Source organism: Syngnathoides biaculeatus, chromosome 4 (genome assembly GCF_019802595.1).
Source record: "Syngnathoides biaculeatus isolate LvHL_M chromosome 4, ASM1980259v1, whole genome shotgun sequence".
In the NCBI taxonomy this organism is placed as follows: Eukaryota; Metazoa; Chordata; class Actinopteri; order Syngnathiformes; family Syngnathidae; genus Syngnathoides; species Syngnathoides biaculeatus.
In genome coordinates this window covers 29,456,692-29,475,232 of record NC_084643.1, presented here as the reverse complement: position 1 = coordinate 29,475,232, position 18,541 = coordinate 29,456,692, and the positions used below count along the sequence as shown (strand labels likewise).

Below are 18,541 nucleotides of genomic sequence, written 5' to 3'. Positions count from 1 at the left end.
TTGAAAATGCTGAAAGTTTAGTTCAACATGATCGGCGTTAGTGGCAACAAGCTAGCGATACATTGTAACAAACAATTGTAATATATTCTTATAATCTACCATAATTTACAGCGGTATCTATTGTCAATCTGTTAATGAAAGCTACCTAGTTAAAAATCAACTAAAATAGTGCAGTTTGACAAGTGTTCACACCCTTTAATAACCGGGATGTGTCTGTGTTCAGAATTAACCAATCACATTCAACGTCATGCTAAATAAGAGACATCTGCCATCATTGAAAGAGCTTGTGATCAACCCAAAATAAAGTTAAGCTGTTATGTTTGTTTTTATTTACCCTCTCAAAAACCTAAAAAAACATTTGCATCGTAAAGGTTACAGGTCATTTTAATGGTCAAAAAAGTTTTTAAGTCATTTATCATGTTCTCGTTTATTCTTTATATCGCAAAAATTAAACTGGGGTGTGCAGACTTTATATATCCACTCTACTAGCATGTTTTACTGATGAAGCCGACCAATGAAACTACCATAAATTGTAGTTAAAGTAAAAGACTAAGCCTAATCAATGTTTACATTTTTCATCATTAAATTCAATCACCTGCTTTAAAAAAAAAACAAAAACTGCATCTTAAGTGTGTTGTAAATGTAAGCGTGAGAGATACAGTAACTGCAATCTATCAGGGCAGATTTTGCTCTGCATGTGTGAGCAACCTCAGGGTGAAGTGTTCATGTGTTTGTATGTGGAAATATCTTAACCTTGCTATTGACGCTGTGATGAATGTTTGTTCTGACGTGAAGGTTTCTGTTGTTGTATTTTTAGTGTTACTGCCTGACGTTCCAGTTATTGTCAGGCTACACACACAAGTCCAAACTCACAGCCAAAGGCTACACCCAATAAATCTTATACACAGCCATTTGTATATAATTTATCCATTACACTGATTATCAACACATATTTCAACGTATTGTTTTTTTCTCCTTTAGCCAACTGGTTGTTCCACCTTTCATTTTTAGAATGCATAAAACATGACAAGGTAACAAAGAGCTGTATAAGACTGGTGTCAAAATGTTACAGCCTTTGCATTCATTTTCAACTGTAAAAGATTTGTAGGATTGAACTCACTTATTCATATTTATTGCAATTCTGTATATCCGATATCATTTTCTTGATGCTATTTTTGCGACCCTTCTCAATTATACTCCCGGCATCGTATATCAAATGGTTTCTATTTCAGTCTCGATAGTAGAGAAGTGAAAAGTGTATCAAACGCGCACACATAGTTGCTCGTGAAAGGAAATCTGCTCATTTATCCTCTTGTTGGACGTGGCTATAAATGCCAGCTCTATATTTTTAAATAAGGGCTGCTAAAGGACATTTTCTACCCTTTCCTACCCTTAATGAAATGTCAGGCTATTGACCCATCTTTCTCTTAAATGCTAATTTCCCAGCCTCTTTGACCTTTCACCCCTGTCCTTGTGCCGTTTCAGAGCTTGTGGAGGTCATTGCACAGCCTGAAAGACGTTGGTGTGGTGCAGGTAAAAGTCATCCGGGCTGAGGGACTGATGGCAGCAGATGTCACAGGTAAGTAGACAACGTCACAATCAAAAACCATGACTCATAACCTCCTATCATCCATATGCACTATCTCAAATACTGTATGTTTGTCATGATGAGCATATAACACATTTACGCGTTTAGGGATTACAATAGAGATCAGCCACATCCTCGCTCTGTCCGGTTCATGAGGACTATTTGATTTGTAATTGCCAAGTGTCACAATGGCTCACTTAATAGATTTGTACAGTATTCCAGATCAAATACAGTTAACTGGAAATTTCAGATAAAGAGTCTTGGAAGGTTGGGTAAGGGTTTGGGGCCAGGTCATGTCACTTGCCACAAAAGATAGAATGCAGGATGAGGACTCTCACCCTTGTAGTTGTTGTACTAAAACACCAAACAACCACGGGTGCAGGCAAAGGTGTCAAGGTGGAACTTGTGTTCAGGGGCAGAAGACCAAGGGGAGTCTCGGGAGAATGGCGAGCTGAGAAGGTTAGGCGCCGATAGGGTCAGCAACAGTAGAGCTATACGCAGAAAGTGATGGAGAGACTTGCATGGGTGTGTAAACAGTCCGTCAATGAGTCAGTAATCAGGTGAAGCTTAAAAATGCGGGCAAAGCTGAATGGCTGAGGTGGGCGTGGCTCACTGGCAAAGTCGAGGGCTGAATGGGAAAACACTGAGTAATGAAATGTTGACCAGTGGTCCCAGTAATTAATCCCGTAACATAGATTTAATATAGTAGGATCCTTAAAGTCGAATAAAACCTGTCTTCCAATTTAAGAAAAAATAAAATATAGTAAATATGGTAAAGTGCTGATGTCCCTGGTTGAAACTTTACCCATCATGAAACCGAATTAACTGTACAGGAAATGAAAAAACAAAGCGATGTAAGATTTCAACATTTATCATGTCATTCAAGTATGAAGTTTACAGTATAGTAAAACTATAATGGCTAAATACAATTATGTGAAACCACTTAACCTTAGAAAAAGACTGATAGATGAAATTGTATTGTTCTTATTGTACTGACAAGTTGAGGCCCTTTCTTCAGTAGTATAAAGTTTTCACCACGTTCGTTGGTGTTCTTTAGGCAACAACTACAGCTTCCCTGGTCTTGATGTTCCCACGAGCTTGGCACACTTTGGGCAATTTCACATGTTCCTCTTTACAGCATCTCTCAAGTACCTTCAGGGTCAGGAGGGAAGCTCAAAGTCACAGGAGCAGACGAGGCCTGAAAAAAAGCCTCTTCTGGTCTTAATAAGTCTCTGTAGTTATACTCTCTTGCAAATAATCTAAATGTCACTTGTGGCTTTTATTGATCAATTATTGTCTATTCAGTAACTATTATCCTACTATATGCAGCTGCAAAGCACATGTAATGTAGTACATTTTGGATTAAGTAGCAAACAAAGCTACAATTATTTTATGAGTTACTATAATTTCTCGAAAATAATGCACACATTTTTCCAAAGATATTTTCAGAAAGTTAATAGAGTGCATTATATTTAGGTATGGATGAAAAATAAAAAATACAATCACATTGTATAGTCATGTACAGGTACACACAGTGGTAAAAAAAAGGTATACATATACATTTCGACATGATATTCGATGTCTTATGTTACACATTTTTATTTATTACGACAATGTGCGCCCCCAACCTGAACTCTATGACCTCCTCGGGGAGGTTGCATTTTACGATCGTTATCTTAGCATGTTTGTTGCGACTGCACCAGAGATCAGAAACGACTGACCGTGAGTTTGTTTTAACTTAAACCAAGACAAACAATGTCCACTACAACGGCTAGTTGTGAAGCTGCTTTTAAAAGAAATCAACATGACTACAACAGAAGTCAACATTCGAGCTGATGACGCCGCCAACCCTGAAGTAACGTCGCAGTCTGAAACAACGATAGCTCGCCTCAATGACTTCAGGTGGGAATAAAAACAACGTGAGCTCAAACTATGCAATACGAGCGTCATGGGCACATTAAAAAAACAAAACAACAGGAGAGGGCACACAACTGAAATGGTCGTTTTTTTAATTTTTTTATAAATGTGCCCATTAGCACCGTTTCTACGTAGTTTGAACTCACGTTGTTTTGATAGCCACCTGATGCCATATGAAGCACCAGGACTGGACCAAGTCACCAAAGGTATCTTCGATGGATATTTTTCAGATTGGAGATGAGCCAGATGTTGCCTTTGAAGTCTTGGCCGAGGATGTGTAATGTAGAGGACAAACTGCACTATGCACAAATATTTAATGCAAAAAATGTTTAAGTCAAACAGTGTTAAATATTTATTTAAGACTGTAATATGTGCTATCAACAGTATTAATTAAATGTTATGCCATCATTGAGCATTTATTTTAGTGGGTTGAAGGATTCTGTTCTGACAACTAACTGGGACCAGGACAAGCGTGTCCTGTGGCCTGTCCCGAGAATGAATTACGGCTACATCAGCACGTGCACAATGATTATTATTAATGATTGTTCTACAGACAATGCAAGTACAAACCTAACAAAATATAAATACAGATAATTCCCAATATTTTGAAATTCAGTTTGAATCTCAAATTTGTAGATCAACATCTACTTGCGCTTTGTAAATAGATTTTCTGTGTTAAGATTTTTTTGCCTCATTATATACTCTTTAGAGTCTTTCGGATTGCTTGATTTATGTTAAAATCTCTGCGGGGAGCTCGTCGGATTGCATGCACATATGATTGCGGTATTCATCTTTACTTCAATTGTGACTAGTCTCACAGTTGTTGGCGATGAAAAACATCTGCAGAATATGCCACCACTCTTCACTAACATTCACGACAAAATGTTCAGTCTTTCAATCTGAGAATTTTGCCTCATGGGCGGAGAGTCCTTCAGGTGCCTTTAACCATGGAGTGGTTCCCGTCTCTGCACACTGGTGGTTCCGAACTTCTTTTATTTACAGATGATGGATACCAGTACGTTTATTTGCACATTTAAAGGATCTGATTTTTTATGTACCCATCCTACAATCAATGACTTGAGATAGTCCTTTCACTGTAGTTTACAGACAAATATTTGACTTCCTTTGTTTATTTTCTTTTCTCCGCTGTGAATTGTCAACTCTGGACCCTTAAATAGACGTGTGTGCGTTTCTAAATGTCTAATAAATTAAATTTACTACAGGTGGACTCCAACTAACCAAGCTGATTAGTGGAAACAGGATGGACGTTTTTTTTCTCCCATTTTTTAAAATTATAGGTAAAGCTTCAAAAATGTTCTCATTATGGGGTGTCGTTTGTTGAATTTCGAGGGAGAGAATAATTTCTACTGAAATTATGAATCACATAAAATTGCGAAGCAGTGAAGTGCTGTTTGTCTTCATTTTCCATTTACAGTCTTGGTTAGAATGACAATAACTTCAGCATTTGATCGATTGTATTTAATCATGTAGACAATGTGTGGGCCACATTGTACACCATCACAAAATCAGCCAGAAATAAAGTGAGTGTGTAATTTTGGATTGAGTGATTATTATTTTTGAAAATACTTAGAGAGTGAGTTAAAGTCATCTTTATGCTGGACACTAAATATGTCTCTGTGTTTTTAGGGAAAAACATGCAGGGTGCTCATTTAAATAATAGAGAAAAAGTGTGCATTTGAACCAACAAATCTCCCCGCTACCCTCCCTTCCCCTCCATTTTCTTTATCCAGTTGCTCCCTCCGAATCCTCCATTCTCCATTAATTCTTACTTTTAATTAGGTCTGCAGTGGACAGGCCTACTTTTTCACTCTGTATTATCTAGTTGAGAGTAGAAAAAGTATGTGTGTGTGTGTGTGTGTGTGTGTGTGTGTGTGTGTGTGTGTGTGTGTGTGTGTGTGTGTGTGTGTGTGTGTGTGTGTGTGTGTGTGTGTGTGTGTGTGTGAGTGTTTCTCAGTTTGAAGCAGCCACCGTCTGTGTTAGGCAATACAAAGTGGAACTGCTTGATTTGGGTTATTGAGACCGGGGCAGCCAGGGAGCAGCGGCTAATGGCTCTTGTATTTCACTCGGAGCTTAAATTTACTCTGTGACCTTGTTTCACAGCTCATCATTCAGTCTGCACTTCATGGTTAACTTTCAGAAAAATTAACACAGTCAGAAAAGTTGTTTATTTATTTACTTTTTGCTTTTTCACGTTGCTGCTCCTGTTTTTCTCTCGGCTCTAAAGCACAACAATAGCAAGCTTAAACACGTAAATTGTGGACTGGTCACCGTGTCGTATTTTTTCCACCAGAATTATTATTTTTCCTCCACAATAGAATATAATGAATCAATCAATTTATGTCATGACTCAATGCTTCAATTAATTGTGCTGCCCCTTCTAGTGTTTCTTGTGCTTGGCCGCCAGAGGGCAGTATACTCGTCATACGGATACATCCTGTACATATGAAATAGTGTTACAACTACTGACTTAGTTAAGTGCAATAATTTGGCATTGTCTATAACATGTGTTGCCATGGTTTGTATTCAAATATTAATTGATTAAGTAATTATAACACCACAACGATTGATGCTGATGTGTCACTGAGATATTGTATTTTCTTGTAGGTGTTAGCGTTGAGCTAGTAAGTCCATTCCTACGGCTAAATGTTTGGTCGTTTTAAATACAAACATGTAATTCTCTTGTTTTATGCTCATTTTGAATGTAAACTTAAACTGGAAGTTGCATTGAACAGCTTGAAGTCTCTTTTTGGGAGGGTTGGGGGGATGTGGCTCGACCGGTATATAGAGAGCTTCACCTTTGCTTTACCACATTGGACTGATACAAAATCTGCATCACTGCAGATAATGCACCAATCTGCCTGTCGATCTCCCATTGCATTCTTCACTCACTTGACTCCAAGATCCCAAATACTTGAACTTCTCCACTTGGTGCAGAATCCCATCCCCAACCCGGAGAGGGCACGCCACCCCTTTTCCGATTGATGAAATTGGTCTCAGATTTGAAGATGCTGATTGTCATCCCACCCGCTTCACACTTGGGTGAAAACCACTCCAGTGAGAGGTGGATATCTCAGGATGATGAAGCCAACAAAACCACATCATCTGCAAAAAGCATAGCTGCAATACTGAGGCTCCCCTCCATGCCTCAGCTGCGCCTAGAAATTCTGTTCATAAAAGTAACAGAACACAATCGAACAGAACAAAACACAATCGATGACAATGGGCAGCCTTGGCAGAGTCCAAGCTTCACCTGAAATGAGGCAGACTTTCTGCCAGCTGTGCGGCCCACACTCTGACACTGGTCGTACAGGGACCGAACAGCGTGTATCCAGGGGTTCGGTACCCCGTACTAAGCACTAAGCATGCCCCCACAGGATATTTTGTTCTTTTACCTACAGAGATGGTAAAGGGAAGATGATTCAAATGACAGGCAAAGGTGCTTATGCCAGGTAAACCAACTTGTGTGTGAGAGGCAGATACAACAATTCTGAAAGAGGGGCATGAGAGCTCTCAGCACAAAAACACCCTATTTTATCAGTTGAGCCAAGAAAAGGGTCAGGAGCAGTGCGAGAGACAAGCAGACGGACAGGCGGAGAAGGAGATGGGAGGTCATAGAGAGAAAAATAGTTAACTCTCTCTTCTCTCGTCCCCATTCATGCTGCCTGTCTGTCTCCTCTCTTGTCTTCGCTCTCCTTTTCTTTTTCACATCACACTCCGGCCATCTCTTACTCTAATTGAAGTGCTTTTGTGGTGTAGAACGAGAAGGATAACTGAAAATAGTCTCAAAAGCCAACAGTTCCCCTTGTCTTGCCCCTTGAGTAGATGCTTTACTGCGAGACATTTCAATAGTAATGCATTATACGCAATTTCACATCCAGCTGGAGCACCACGGATGGCATTTACTTCATTACCTCCCTGAAGCACTCTTTTGCAACTGTATTTTTTCATTGTATTCTTTTTTTCCCCAAGTAGCTTCCAAGGATAGTGCCATAAATTTTGTCGAGAGCTCTGTCCTGCTGATGTAATGGAAACATAATTAAATAAATGATATTATTAAATAATACAAATGACGTTGTTTGCAATTTGTTTATAGTTGTAGAAATGGCTGTCAAATCAAAATTTTAATTACATTTGCTTTATGTATGCTCGGTCTAAGACTAAGGCGCTGCACACAATTAAGTAAACTAAATACTAGATAAATACATTTTAACACATTATAAATAAACACATACATTTAACAAAATTTCATCACAATCAGTTGTAATATGCTGTATTTTTGTAGTATTATCACAAGTTGATCCCTTTTTTTATGTGTTTGTTTTTTGGCACGCGGTCATGCGATCGACCAAAACTGCCTTGGGGATTGGTCACAATCGACGGATTGGGCACCCCTGACTTTAGTTATCTTTCTGAGCATGTTTTTGCAATGTGCAATGAGTACCCTGAGAAAATCCACCCTCACACGGGGAAAACATGCAAAAGTCCTGTAGAGACAAGACCTGTAAGACTGATGTGCTAACCAGTTGTTCACATTGCAGTCAACCTTCTGTAATAATAATAATGTAAATTTTAGATTATTTTCATGGATTACTGTAATTTTTTGTGTATATGGCACCCACCTCAAAAAAAAAAATCCAAAGTCAATTTTGCACATTATACATGGACACAGGGGAAGAAACCTTTTTTTCTAAATGTTTGCCATCATTGAGAGGTTATGAGAAAGCTGTAAACTTTCATTACACTATAGCACTTCCACATAGAGGTTATGAAAACGATGTACACTTTTATTCTAACATGCCATCTCCAGCTAGAGGTGATGGAAAAAAGTGTAGCCTACAATTTCAGTCCAAGTGTAGCTGTTTGTCTCGATGTGCCCTGTGATTGACTGGCAACCAGTTCTGGGTGTACCCCGCCTCCTGCCCGTTGACAGCTGGGATAGGCTCCAGCTCTCCCCGCGACCCTTGTGAGGATAAGTGGCTCAGAAAATGGATGGATGGATGACAGGGGTACATATGATGTCATATACTGTATGTACAATGGTGCTCCCAACATTACATACAAAAGGAGAATTTGTGTAACTTTTTTTAAATACGACTATAAATATGACTGAACAACATCCATCAATTTCTTTATGATTTTTATAATGATAATGAAAGAATTGCACACATCTTGCAAATTCTGCCCCAGAAATAAAAAAAGTTTTTGCTTTCTCATTTAATAAATTAAAGGAGGACTGCACATTTCAAAATAAGAGCAAGTAAATAAAAACAAAGTATTACATGTTCTAATAAAGTGCTTAACTTCAGAATATTTTTTAATTGTTTTTAGATTGATACCATTTATAGCATAAAAGCTCATGACAAGTGTTAAAATAACCAGAGAAGCTTGCCAACAAAAGGCCAAAAATGCCATGTGTTTATCTTTTTGTATGATAGTTAAGAAAGTGAAAATATTACTTAAAATATTTACTGTGCAGTTATTTTGTTGAGGTATTTCACAAATGATTTAGTTGTGAATTAATGGACTTTTACATTACATATGTTCAGTAGATTGCATTTTAATTTAGAGATCCCACAGTATTGCAACCCTAGTCACCCAATTGCTTTTCCGGTGACAAAATTTTATGCCTTGGCGGAGGTCCGAGTGAGTGCGCAAAACTTTCAGTTCAAGAGCATAGACTGGTAAAACTGATGAAATGCAAGAAAAAAATGCAAATAAAGTCTTGAATTATAATGAATTGTGATGAGCTCTTCCAGCTCCTGACCAACTTTAAGCTTTCCTGGGAGGCAATTACAGCCGCTTCCTCATCCGTGCCGTATCCATCCTCCACACTTATCTTAGGGTGCCCAGAAATGAGTTTGGACCCGTTCCCCTCTGCAAACCCTCTGGAGGTATGGTGGAGACGTGACCCGATGTGGGAGGGGCTTTACCTGGACGGTGGATCAGTTGTAAGCATGTAATTGTTTAGACAGTTGCCTCTGGTGGTCGAGGCCAATAGGGTGAAAGTTCATAACCGGTGACAACTGCCTCAGTGCGGCACCGCAACCTGTCAAGCCATTAAAAAATAAATAAACTGAATATTAGCCTGAAAAATTGGGGGTCCATGTGGTAAGATTTTTCATCCCTTGCTTTCATTGATTGCAATCAAATTTAATTAGTCTTGATTTTCTTTTCTCATAGCAGTGAAAGCTGTGCAAGCTCCAGGATGATTCAAAATATACATTCACTCTTTATCGACATTGATTTAAATAATTGAAATGCATTAAAATTCAAATGGGGACGACATGGTGGCGCAACTGGTTAGAGCATTGTCCTCACAGTTCTGAGGACTGGGGTTCAAGTCCCGGCCCCGCCTGTGTGGAGTTCGTATGTTCTCCCCGTGCCTGCGTGGGTTTTCTCCAGGCACTCCGGTTTTCTCCCACATCCCAAAAACATGCGTTAATTCAAGCCTCTGAATTGCCTTTGTTGTCGTTGAGTGTGACTGGTTGTTTGTCTCTCTCTGCCCTGTGATTGGCTGACAGTCAGTTCAGGGTGTACCCTGGCTCCTGATTGGTGATAGCTGGAATAGGCTCCAGCACGCCTATGAGGATAAACGGGTCAGAATATATTTTTATATATGTATCTATAATTTTGTAATTAATTATCATAATCATGATCTGTCTATGCTGATTTCATGGATCTAGCCATGATGTTCTCTATTTTGAACAATTTACCAAAAATTATGTTTTCCCAAAAGCCTTGAAATTTGATGTGCAGTGCTTAACATTGATAACTGCACCCCAACAGATGTGTTACAAAACCCCGTTTCTTCTTAGAATCAATATTTTCTATGGGATATGAGCAGCCATCCATCCATTTTCTGTGCCGCTTATCCTCACTCGGGTTGCTATCTTTGGGCAAGAGGCAGGGTACACCCTGAACTGGTCATAGGAACAAACAACCATTCGCACCCACATTCAGACCAAGGGCAACTTAGAGTCTTCAAGGAACCTACCACGGATGTTGGAGGAAGCTAAACTACCGGAGAAAGCCCAGAGCCAACAAGGAGAATATGTAAACTCACAAATTAATTTAATATCGAAAAAGTATTTATCCATTCATCCATTGGTGCATCCATGCAGCCATCCATCTACTTTATTATTTTTTATTTTATTTTATTTTATATGAGCTGGAGTTCATCCCAGCTGACTCTGTTCAAGAGCCGGGGGTCCACCTTGGCTTGGTCCTCAGAAGCATTGGCCTATACACCGATTAGGCCATATAGGCCAATAATCAGGGTGCCATGGCCTCCAGGGGAACAATAACCTTAAATATACAGTAAATGTGTTATTATTATTAACTTTGAAAATGAAAATGTCAATGTGGATTCAAATGTAAAACTTCCCAGTTAATGTTGTGCAAATATCAAATAATTACCCCACTCTTATACACTTTGAAAAGGTACTTATGGTGAGAACTAGTTCATATTAATAGTAGGCCAAAAGAAAGAATATAACACACATATGCATACAGGAGTATATACTGCTTGATCCTTTGTCTATTTGAATATATCTTGTTTTCTATTGTCGGAGTCATATGTGTCGATAGCCACTTCAAACACGTTGCATCAATAAGACCTCCAACAACTGATATGAGAGGCAACACCTACGGCACCGCATTGATCACTGTGACATTTGCTTTGCACACCCACTAAATGTCCTGCCCTTGTCACAACATTTGAAGAAAATCACACAGATCGATGACACTCGCATGAGGACAAATCGCGCGCGCGCACACACAGAGACACACACATACACACATACAAATGCCACCGGGAGATTGTGCTCAAATTCAACCTCATTGAGTCTTATATTCTGATTTGAGTCCTCTTAATAGTTTCCCCAGCACTTGTGTGACATTTTGTTTCAATCTTCCTGCCCCAGCCTTTTCACTCTTTTATGAAGTCAAACAAATAAAACAAAATACGCATCTAACACATTATATGTTGATTGAGAATGAGGCACAAGTTGTGAATGGTGTTATGTAAATCGGAAGTTTTTGAAGAAAGTTAAAGTGCTGAATTGGCAGGTAAGATAATTATTCTGAGAGTCTAATAAATATAATATTGTTGTTAACTTTAACCGATGTAATATGGGATGATGTCCTGAGTGTCCTCAGGAAATTACTTTGGTAATGTTTGATATTTCCCCTTTATTAGTAGGTTGCAGAAAGTGTTTTTCTCCTCTTATAATTCCTTTTCATCCTTATATTTAGTGTGATGTAGTCTGCTACTGGTGGCAGTCCTGGCTTGAAAAGTACCCTGTTCAAGAATGCCATTTGTACCCATATTTTGTTTAAAATTAATGGAATTGTAAACAAATAAGATCACAGCAACAGCAAAGAATAATTACAATTAAGGAAACAAAATTGCAATGCACAAATAAAAGAAAGCCAAGCTGTGCTACCGTACGTATTGTGCATGCTGGAAACTGTCACTGCCTTTTACCGTTTATCACGACACACATCCTTTCATATGTATTTTTATTTATTGACCTTGTTGTGAATGTCAGGTATAATAATAATGAGAAAAATGTTAAGAATAATAAAATACAATGTATATGTGTATATTTATATGTACTATGCTTCTATAAATGCGTGTAGGTATGGAAGTCAAACATATAACAAAGCTTCTTCCCTTTTATTGAAACCTTACAGTTGTCTGAAGTGAGTTTGTTTTTAAAAATTCAGATTTTTTTTTTAGGGTTTTACATAAAAGTATAAAGGCCCTTCAAGTATTTCTCTTCTTCTTTTCTCGTCTAGGTAAGAGTGACCCATTTTGTATAGTGGAGCTGAGTAACGATCGGCTGCAGACTCACACCGTTTACAAAAACCTTAACCCAGAGTGGAACAAAGTCTTCACTTTGTAAGTACAGTCATCTTGAAAAAACTACACCAATGCTACCAGAAAGTCACAATAGTACTATAAGTAAAGAAAATATTTATGCTTTTTAAGTGTGTTTCTGTTCTAGATAGTATAGTGATAAATCACTCTTCACATCCTGAAAGGTCTTCGATATCTGTTACATTTTTATTGAGTCCAAAGGCATGGAATTCCCAGTGATGGGACCAGTTAATTTAATCATTCTTTGAGTTCACATCGCCCACATAGCCTCTTTTCTATACATAACATCAGCCATCTCGATAGCCTACTTTTACAAATATGACACAACTCTATTTTAACTTGAACTTGATCGAAATGTAGCGCAATGACTTATAATGTGTTTATTTCATGAGTTTTAACATTCCTGCAAATTTAGAAGAGTAGATTCAAATACAAAACTTTTGTAATGCCTCCTGGGTCATTTCACATTTCAAGCCTTCAGTTTGAAATTAGTCTTCTGTGTTGTGTCCTAGCGTTTGAAAATTATTAATATATCATTATGTTAACCGGTCTTTTCTGGACGTCTCATCCAGTAATGTGAAGGACATTCACTCAGTACTTGAAGTCACCGTTTACGACGAGGACCGAGACAGAAGCGCAGACTTCCTGGGGAAGGTGGCTATTCCTTTGCTAAATGTGAGTCCGACGGCTGTTGATTCAATGTGATTCCTTAAGGAAAGTTGAGAGAAACATTAGCGATGAAAACACACAGTTGAAGTTATAAAAAGCATAGGTTATTTTTGCACACAGACTGAAAAGCAGCTTTGATGAGAGGAAGGTAAAGCGATGAAGAAGACTGATGAGTGAAAAAAAAGAGATTGACAGTGAGAAGAAAGCAAAGATGTGAATGAGACGTTATGAAAATGACACTGATCAAAGATGAAATGACACCGTTCGCCGTGTCATGTATTCCAGAAAATATATTTATATACGTGTGCCTTGTGACTGAAGCGTGTGTCGTATATATCCGCGCTGGGCTGTACAGTGTGATTCCCCAGGATAGTTAATTTCTGTTTGACAGAGGCGAGCTGCTGTGGGTAATGAACAGGTACTTGTCAGAGTTGCCACAGTTGTTTTGGGTTCCCTGTCAGAGCCGGCAGCTGGGGTTCAAAGGTGGCCCGGGGAGCCGATTCAGTCGGGTATTGCCAGACAGACGCCTGTCATGTCCCTCTCCCACAGATCCAAAATGGAGAACGCAAAGCCTACGCCTTGAAAAGCAAGGAGCTGACAGGGCCAACAAAAGGGGTCATCTTTCTTGAAATAGACGTGATTTTCAACGCTGTAAGTTTTTTTTTTTTTTTTGCTCTTTAGATTCCCCTCTTATATTTGAAAACAAATATTTGTCTGCCATACTTTCCTCTCACTGCTGTTGTCTTAATTCTGTTTGTCCTCCGCTTCATTCACTTGCGCCCTCATCCTCATTTTGGGTCTAATTATGGAAGTCTGAAGTCTCTCTCTCTCAGCATCCTTTGTTTGCCTATTCCCTGTCCCTTTGTGTGTAGTCCTGTCGCCGCCATCTTACTACTCCCCCCACCTCCTGCTTGCTCCAACCTCTCACACGGGTGCGTGTACTCTATGCATGTCTTGCATTGTAACAACAGAACAGAAATGTGGAAAAGATTTGTAACAAGACCAGTTTGACGGCCGGTCACCTCATCGCTTTGCGTAAATATTTCACTTTGTTGTTTTACGCTGTCCTCCAGGTGAAGGCTGGTCTCAGGACGCTGATCCCCATTGAGCAGAAGTACATAGAGGAGGAGCCCAGAGTGTCCAAACAGGTAAATGACTTGCAGTGGTGGCCTCATTCTTCTACACTACATAATATACAAAACAGGACAAAGTGGTTAGAATTTTGGAAACAGTGGTAAAAGTTGAAACTTTATTTTACAAATGGATATTTGAGGCAGTTGCGTGTTCTATGGCGAAATCATGCCAAACACAAAGTAGGCATACAAAAGCAAAAAAAAAAAAAAAAAAAAATTGTGTGTTTTGAACACGCATTTAAATACAGTACTCATAAAATTTGAAGATACAAATCTGTTGGGTCATGGCATTACAATGTGATTTTAAAAAAATTGTTTGCTTTTTATTTATTTTATTTAATAACTAAATTACCAGTATTACAGTATATCCTGCATATAGACTGGAATAGAATAGAAATGGTGCAGATACAATAGTATTGTGGTGGAACTCTATCAAAATTAAAAAAAGATAATACAAAACTATACTAAACAATATATATACAGTAAAATAACATTTTACAAAAAATTACATTATATTTCAAATTGGCAAGAAATGTTTTTTTTTTTTTTACGTGTTACTCTGTATCCGAACTATACGATCTTTATTTTATTTAAATCAAAATAAGTTTAAATACACAGTTTAGTCATGTCCCTGCGATTTCACTCAACTCAGTTCTATTTCTCAAGCACATTACCCTCTCAGAAAAAAATTATAATATTTCAGAAGTCACAAGGTCCACAGCAATTTCCATCATTCAGATCCTCCGCAATGGAAAAGCCACAAGTAAATTCATGGATTCATTTTTCTTCTGCTTCAGTGATACTTAAACTGTAAATGTAATTTTTGTTTGTTGTTTTTTTAAGTCATTCTTTTATTCTCAAAGCTGTAGCATAGCATACTATTTCATGTATTTGCTAATTCTATGCTGAATATTCACTGATCTTCCTTTCAGTCCTGTTTTTCAAACTGCGGACTTTCAGTCCAATAAAAGGACATAAAAAATAGATTTGCCTGAGATGGGCCAATACACATTTTGAGCATTTTAATATTGTCCATGATCAGATTCAGAATTAAAAACAGGCAGAAATGAGGACGTTACAATGAAATTTCTCAAATATATCATTTTGAAAATCTTGGAAATGGATGCAAAAAGCGCCACCACTGTACCTCGTGTCCTGCCCTGCTGTCGTAAGCACTAACCAGTGAGTCAGGAGAGCGGCATCTCGTAAAGCCCAACAACTGTGTGGGCAAGATAAAACAAGGTGATTGAAGAGGGAAAACAGCGTTTCATTTTTGTTTCTTCTCTCCGCTCTCCCTTCTCTCATCTGTCAGCTGCCTTGCATCCTCCCCGGCCGGGTGAATAGAAATGTCAAGCTGTCAACTGCGGGGTGCATAAGTAGATTGGCCGTCCTTATAGATGGCCCTTTTTGCCACTGCTGCTTTGCACTTCATTGTCACGCCGCTCAGTGTGGCAGTGGCACAAAGGGCTGAATAGCTGGGGCCGGCCCACATCACACATGTCATATGAGTGACCGTTTGGATTTAGTAGTCAATGCTGCGCCATGCCCTGCCACACACATCACTAGCCAACACAGTGGGGCACACACAAACATCTCCCATACCACCCTTGTTTCAACCCTTTTCCCCTTTTACGTCATCTCTGTTGCTCTTAGCACACTCTTTTTCCCTAAGTGCCAGAATCTCAATCTCACCTCTGGCTCATTGAGATGACCCATGTCAGCGTCTCACAATGATGATGTCACTGGCTGCTTTCGAAGGCTCACCTCTTGAGGCCATGAGGGCCGTTTTGTGACAACTCACCCCTTACTGTTCCTTGCTGATTATTTGGAAGAAAAGTATCTTCCAAAGGTGTCCTACTTGATGCCCTGGCTCCTTAAAATATTTGTCTCTGCACAAACAAGTCAAACATGCATTTTTGAAACATAATACCATCACGAAAGTCTATATTTTCATCTCTTTAACCAAGGCAAAGAACAATTCATATTTCATATATAAATATATAATCTGCAAAAAGACACATTTGAGTTATACAAAAGTAAGTTTCTTTCGGCTTGTCCCTTTCGGGGTCGCCACAGCGTGTCATCTCAGATGAACGCACATATGTTTGGCACAATTTTTTTTTACACCGGATGCCCTTCCTGACGCAACCCTTCTCAGGGAGTGGAGGCCCCAGTGGGATACGAACCCACAACCCCTGGTTTATCAAACCAGTGCTCTAACCACTGAGCTACAGGGCCTCATTTGAGTTATACAATAAAATACAATTAAAAAACGTGACATAAATGTGAAATCGTAGCTTTAGAATTCTCATTTGAGTCCACTAAATGGTTGAACTGGCTCACAACACACAGACTTTTTGTTTTTCTGATCAATGTGGAAATTCACCTTTTTTTGTTTGTGGCTCAACGGGCCTCTGACAAGATGAGGTTTCTTAGAATGTTCTTTTAGAGAATGCAATAGCCTCCTCATTTAGCACCAATTCACAGATTCCCAACATTAAGAAACTTTCATAGAGTTCTTGGACATTAAATAAGGTACACACTCACACCTTAAAGTATGAGCGATTAAAACCGCTGTAAACATAGCCTCAGGTAACCATTTTTAGTCAAAAATATTCCCGTGGTGCACAGAAAGAGCAAGCTGAAACCATGACAATGAAGACCCCTCTGACAAAATCAATTCAAACTGAGCATTATCATTTAAAGTCAGTTGTTTTTATATGCCAGTTGTATTTTAACATTACATTGCGCAAATACCTTTAAAACATGTCAGAATTTCTTTTGACACCTGACCCTCTGGGAACATTTTCTCATGGCGGTGATCTGATTAGGTGATGGGAGTACGCTATCTGGCTGCTATGATGCTGTTTCCGAATTGAGAGACTTTTCTCTCCGGTTTGTCCACATACAATATATAAAGCAAACCCAGAGATTTTCTTATTACTGTTCTAAAACTAAGTAGTAAGAAATAGTAAGTACAACAACTAGTGAGTCACCCATAAGGCCCGTTTGTCTTGCATACTGGTCTTACACTTTATTAGGTTGTCCAAAATAAGCACAACCTAATACAGTTTTCCCATAGGCTCTACATCGTTGTATTTGAAGTAAGGTGAAAGCGACAAATCATCAACTAAAGCGGCACTATACTTAATTTTACAATGTGACAGCAGAACGTGATACGACAGAGTTAACATTTTTCTTATAAGGAGATGAGAGTGTATCATGGTGACTCAAGCCCATAGCATAAAAAAGTCACAAAGCTGCAAAAGTATACTTCGTCAATATGCTGCACATTTTGACAAGATCAACTTTTCACATTGACTCTTCAGTCACCATCAGTGACGTGAATGGGAAAGCACATCGGTTATTTGCTCTCCTAACCTATTATTGACCTTCAATGTCATTTAAAATTCTTTTGTACCATCCACTTTGCAGCTGCTGTTGCGCAACTTCAACAGAGTGAGGCGCTGCATCATGTTCCTTATCAACACTGGTTACTACATCAACAGTTGCTTCGAATGGGACTCTCCACAGAGGAGCATCTGTGCATTTGTGGTACGTAGACATCGCTTCCAATGGGGACTCACTATATGTTGCATTTATTTTAGTAGCTGTTGGGTTTATACAGTCATAGCCACACAGTTACCAGTAGTTATTCTGACACTAATGAATGCATATTTTGCATACAGTCTGAATCATTGATATTTTTTCATTCTTATAGAGATTAAGGTGTCAATTAATGCATGGTTTTCACGTTTTAGAGGATGAGAGCATGACCATGTATGATATATACGGTCATATGTATATATTACACTCTTAGGATACAGCCTAAACATTTTCCTTAAGGTACTTAAACTAGAAAATGTGTAGAAACTAATCCTTCAGGGAAATCTGTGCCTCGCCCACTTCATCTGTGTCTGGGATGAACAAGTGAATTGTAATTGGACAGCAGCACTAAGGGACCATCTCTTGCAGGTTGGCAAGTGGTCACACGAGGCTTCCCACATTCAAAACGACAAGCGGTCTTGTTCCGACGTTAACTATTGGCGGCATTTGGCTGACCCAGATTAGTGCGTTATTGCGTGTGCGTTTCCGCGAGTGCAGGCAGAGCAGATTGCGGTGTCATCACACGGGTCAGAAGGGACAACGCATTGAACAGTTAACATTATCCAGTCTCTTTTGTGACATCATCTTTCCAGTAAGGCTGCATATCTCCTCGTGCTTTGCCTTTAAGACATCGAAACAGAAGTTCCATCAATGAATTTATATTCAAAACAAGGTCAGAATAGTTTTGAGAGTCAGCATTGGGAAGAGGAATGCACTTGTAAGTCC

At 38.9% G+C, this 18,541-nt stretch overlaps 1 protein-coding gene and 1 long non-coding RNA gene across 2 annotated transcripts in view; one reads left to right on the top strand and one right to left on the bottom strand.

Annotated features, from left to right (window-relative positions):
• LOC133499730 (multiple C2 and transmembrane domain-containing protein 1-like) overlaps positions 1-18,541 on the top strand; it is a 119,424-nt gene that overhangs the window by 56,503 nt on the left and 44,380 nt on the right. Inside the window, exons 10-15 of the mRNA XM_061818030.1 lie at positions 1,486-1,579; positions 12,326-12,428; positions 12,980-13,082; positions 13,626-13,727; positions 14,150-14,224; positions 17,645-17,764. Of these exons, the coding sequence (XP_061674014.1) occupies positions 1,486-1,579; positions 12,326-12,428; positions 12,980-13,082; positions 13,626-13,727; positions 14,150-14,224; positions 17,645-17,764 (597 nt within the window). The remainder of the gene's footprint in view (positions 1-1,485; positions 1,580-12,325; positions 12,429-12,979; positions 13,083-13,625; positions 13,728-14,149; positions 14,225-17,644; positions 17,765-18,541) is intronic.
• LOC133499731 (uncharacterized) lies at positions 12,625-15,486 on the bottom strand. Its single transcript, XR_009794721.1, has 3 exons — positions 15,357-15,486; positions 14,099-14,260; positions 12,625-13,115 (listed from the first exon to the last, which is right to left on the bottom strand). It is a non-coding gene; the product is annotated as an uncharacterized LOC133499731 (long non-coding RNA).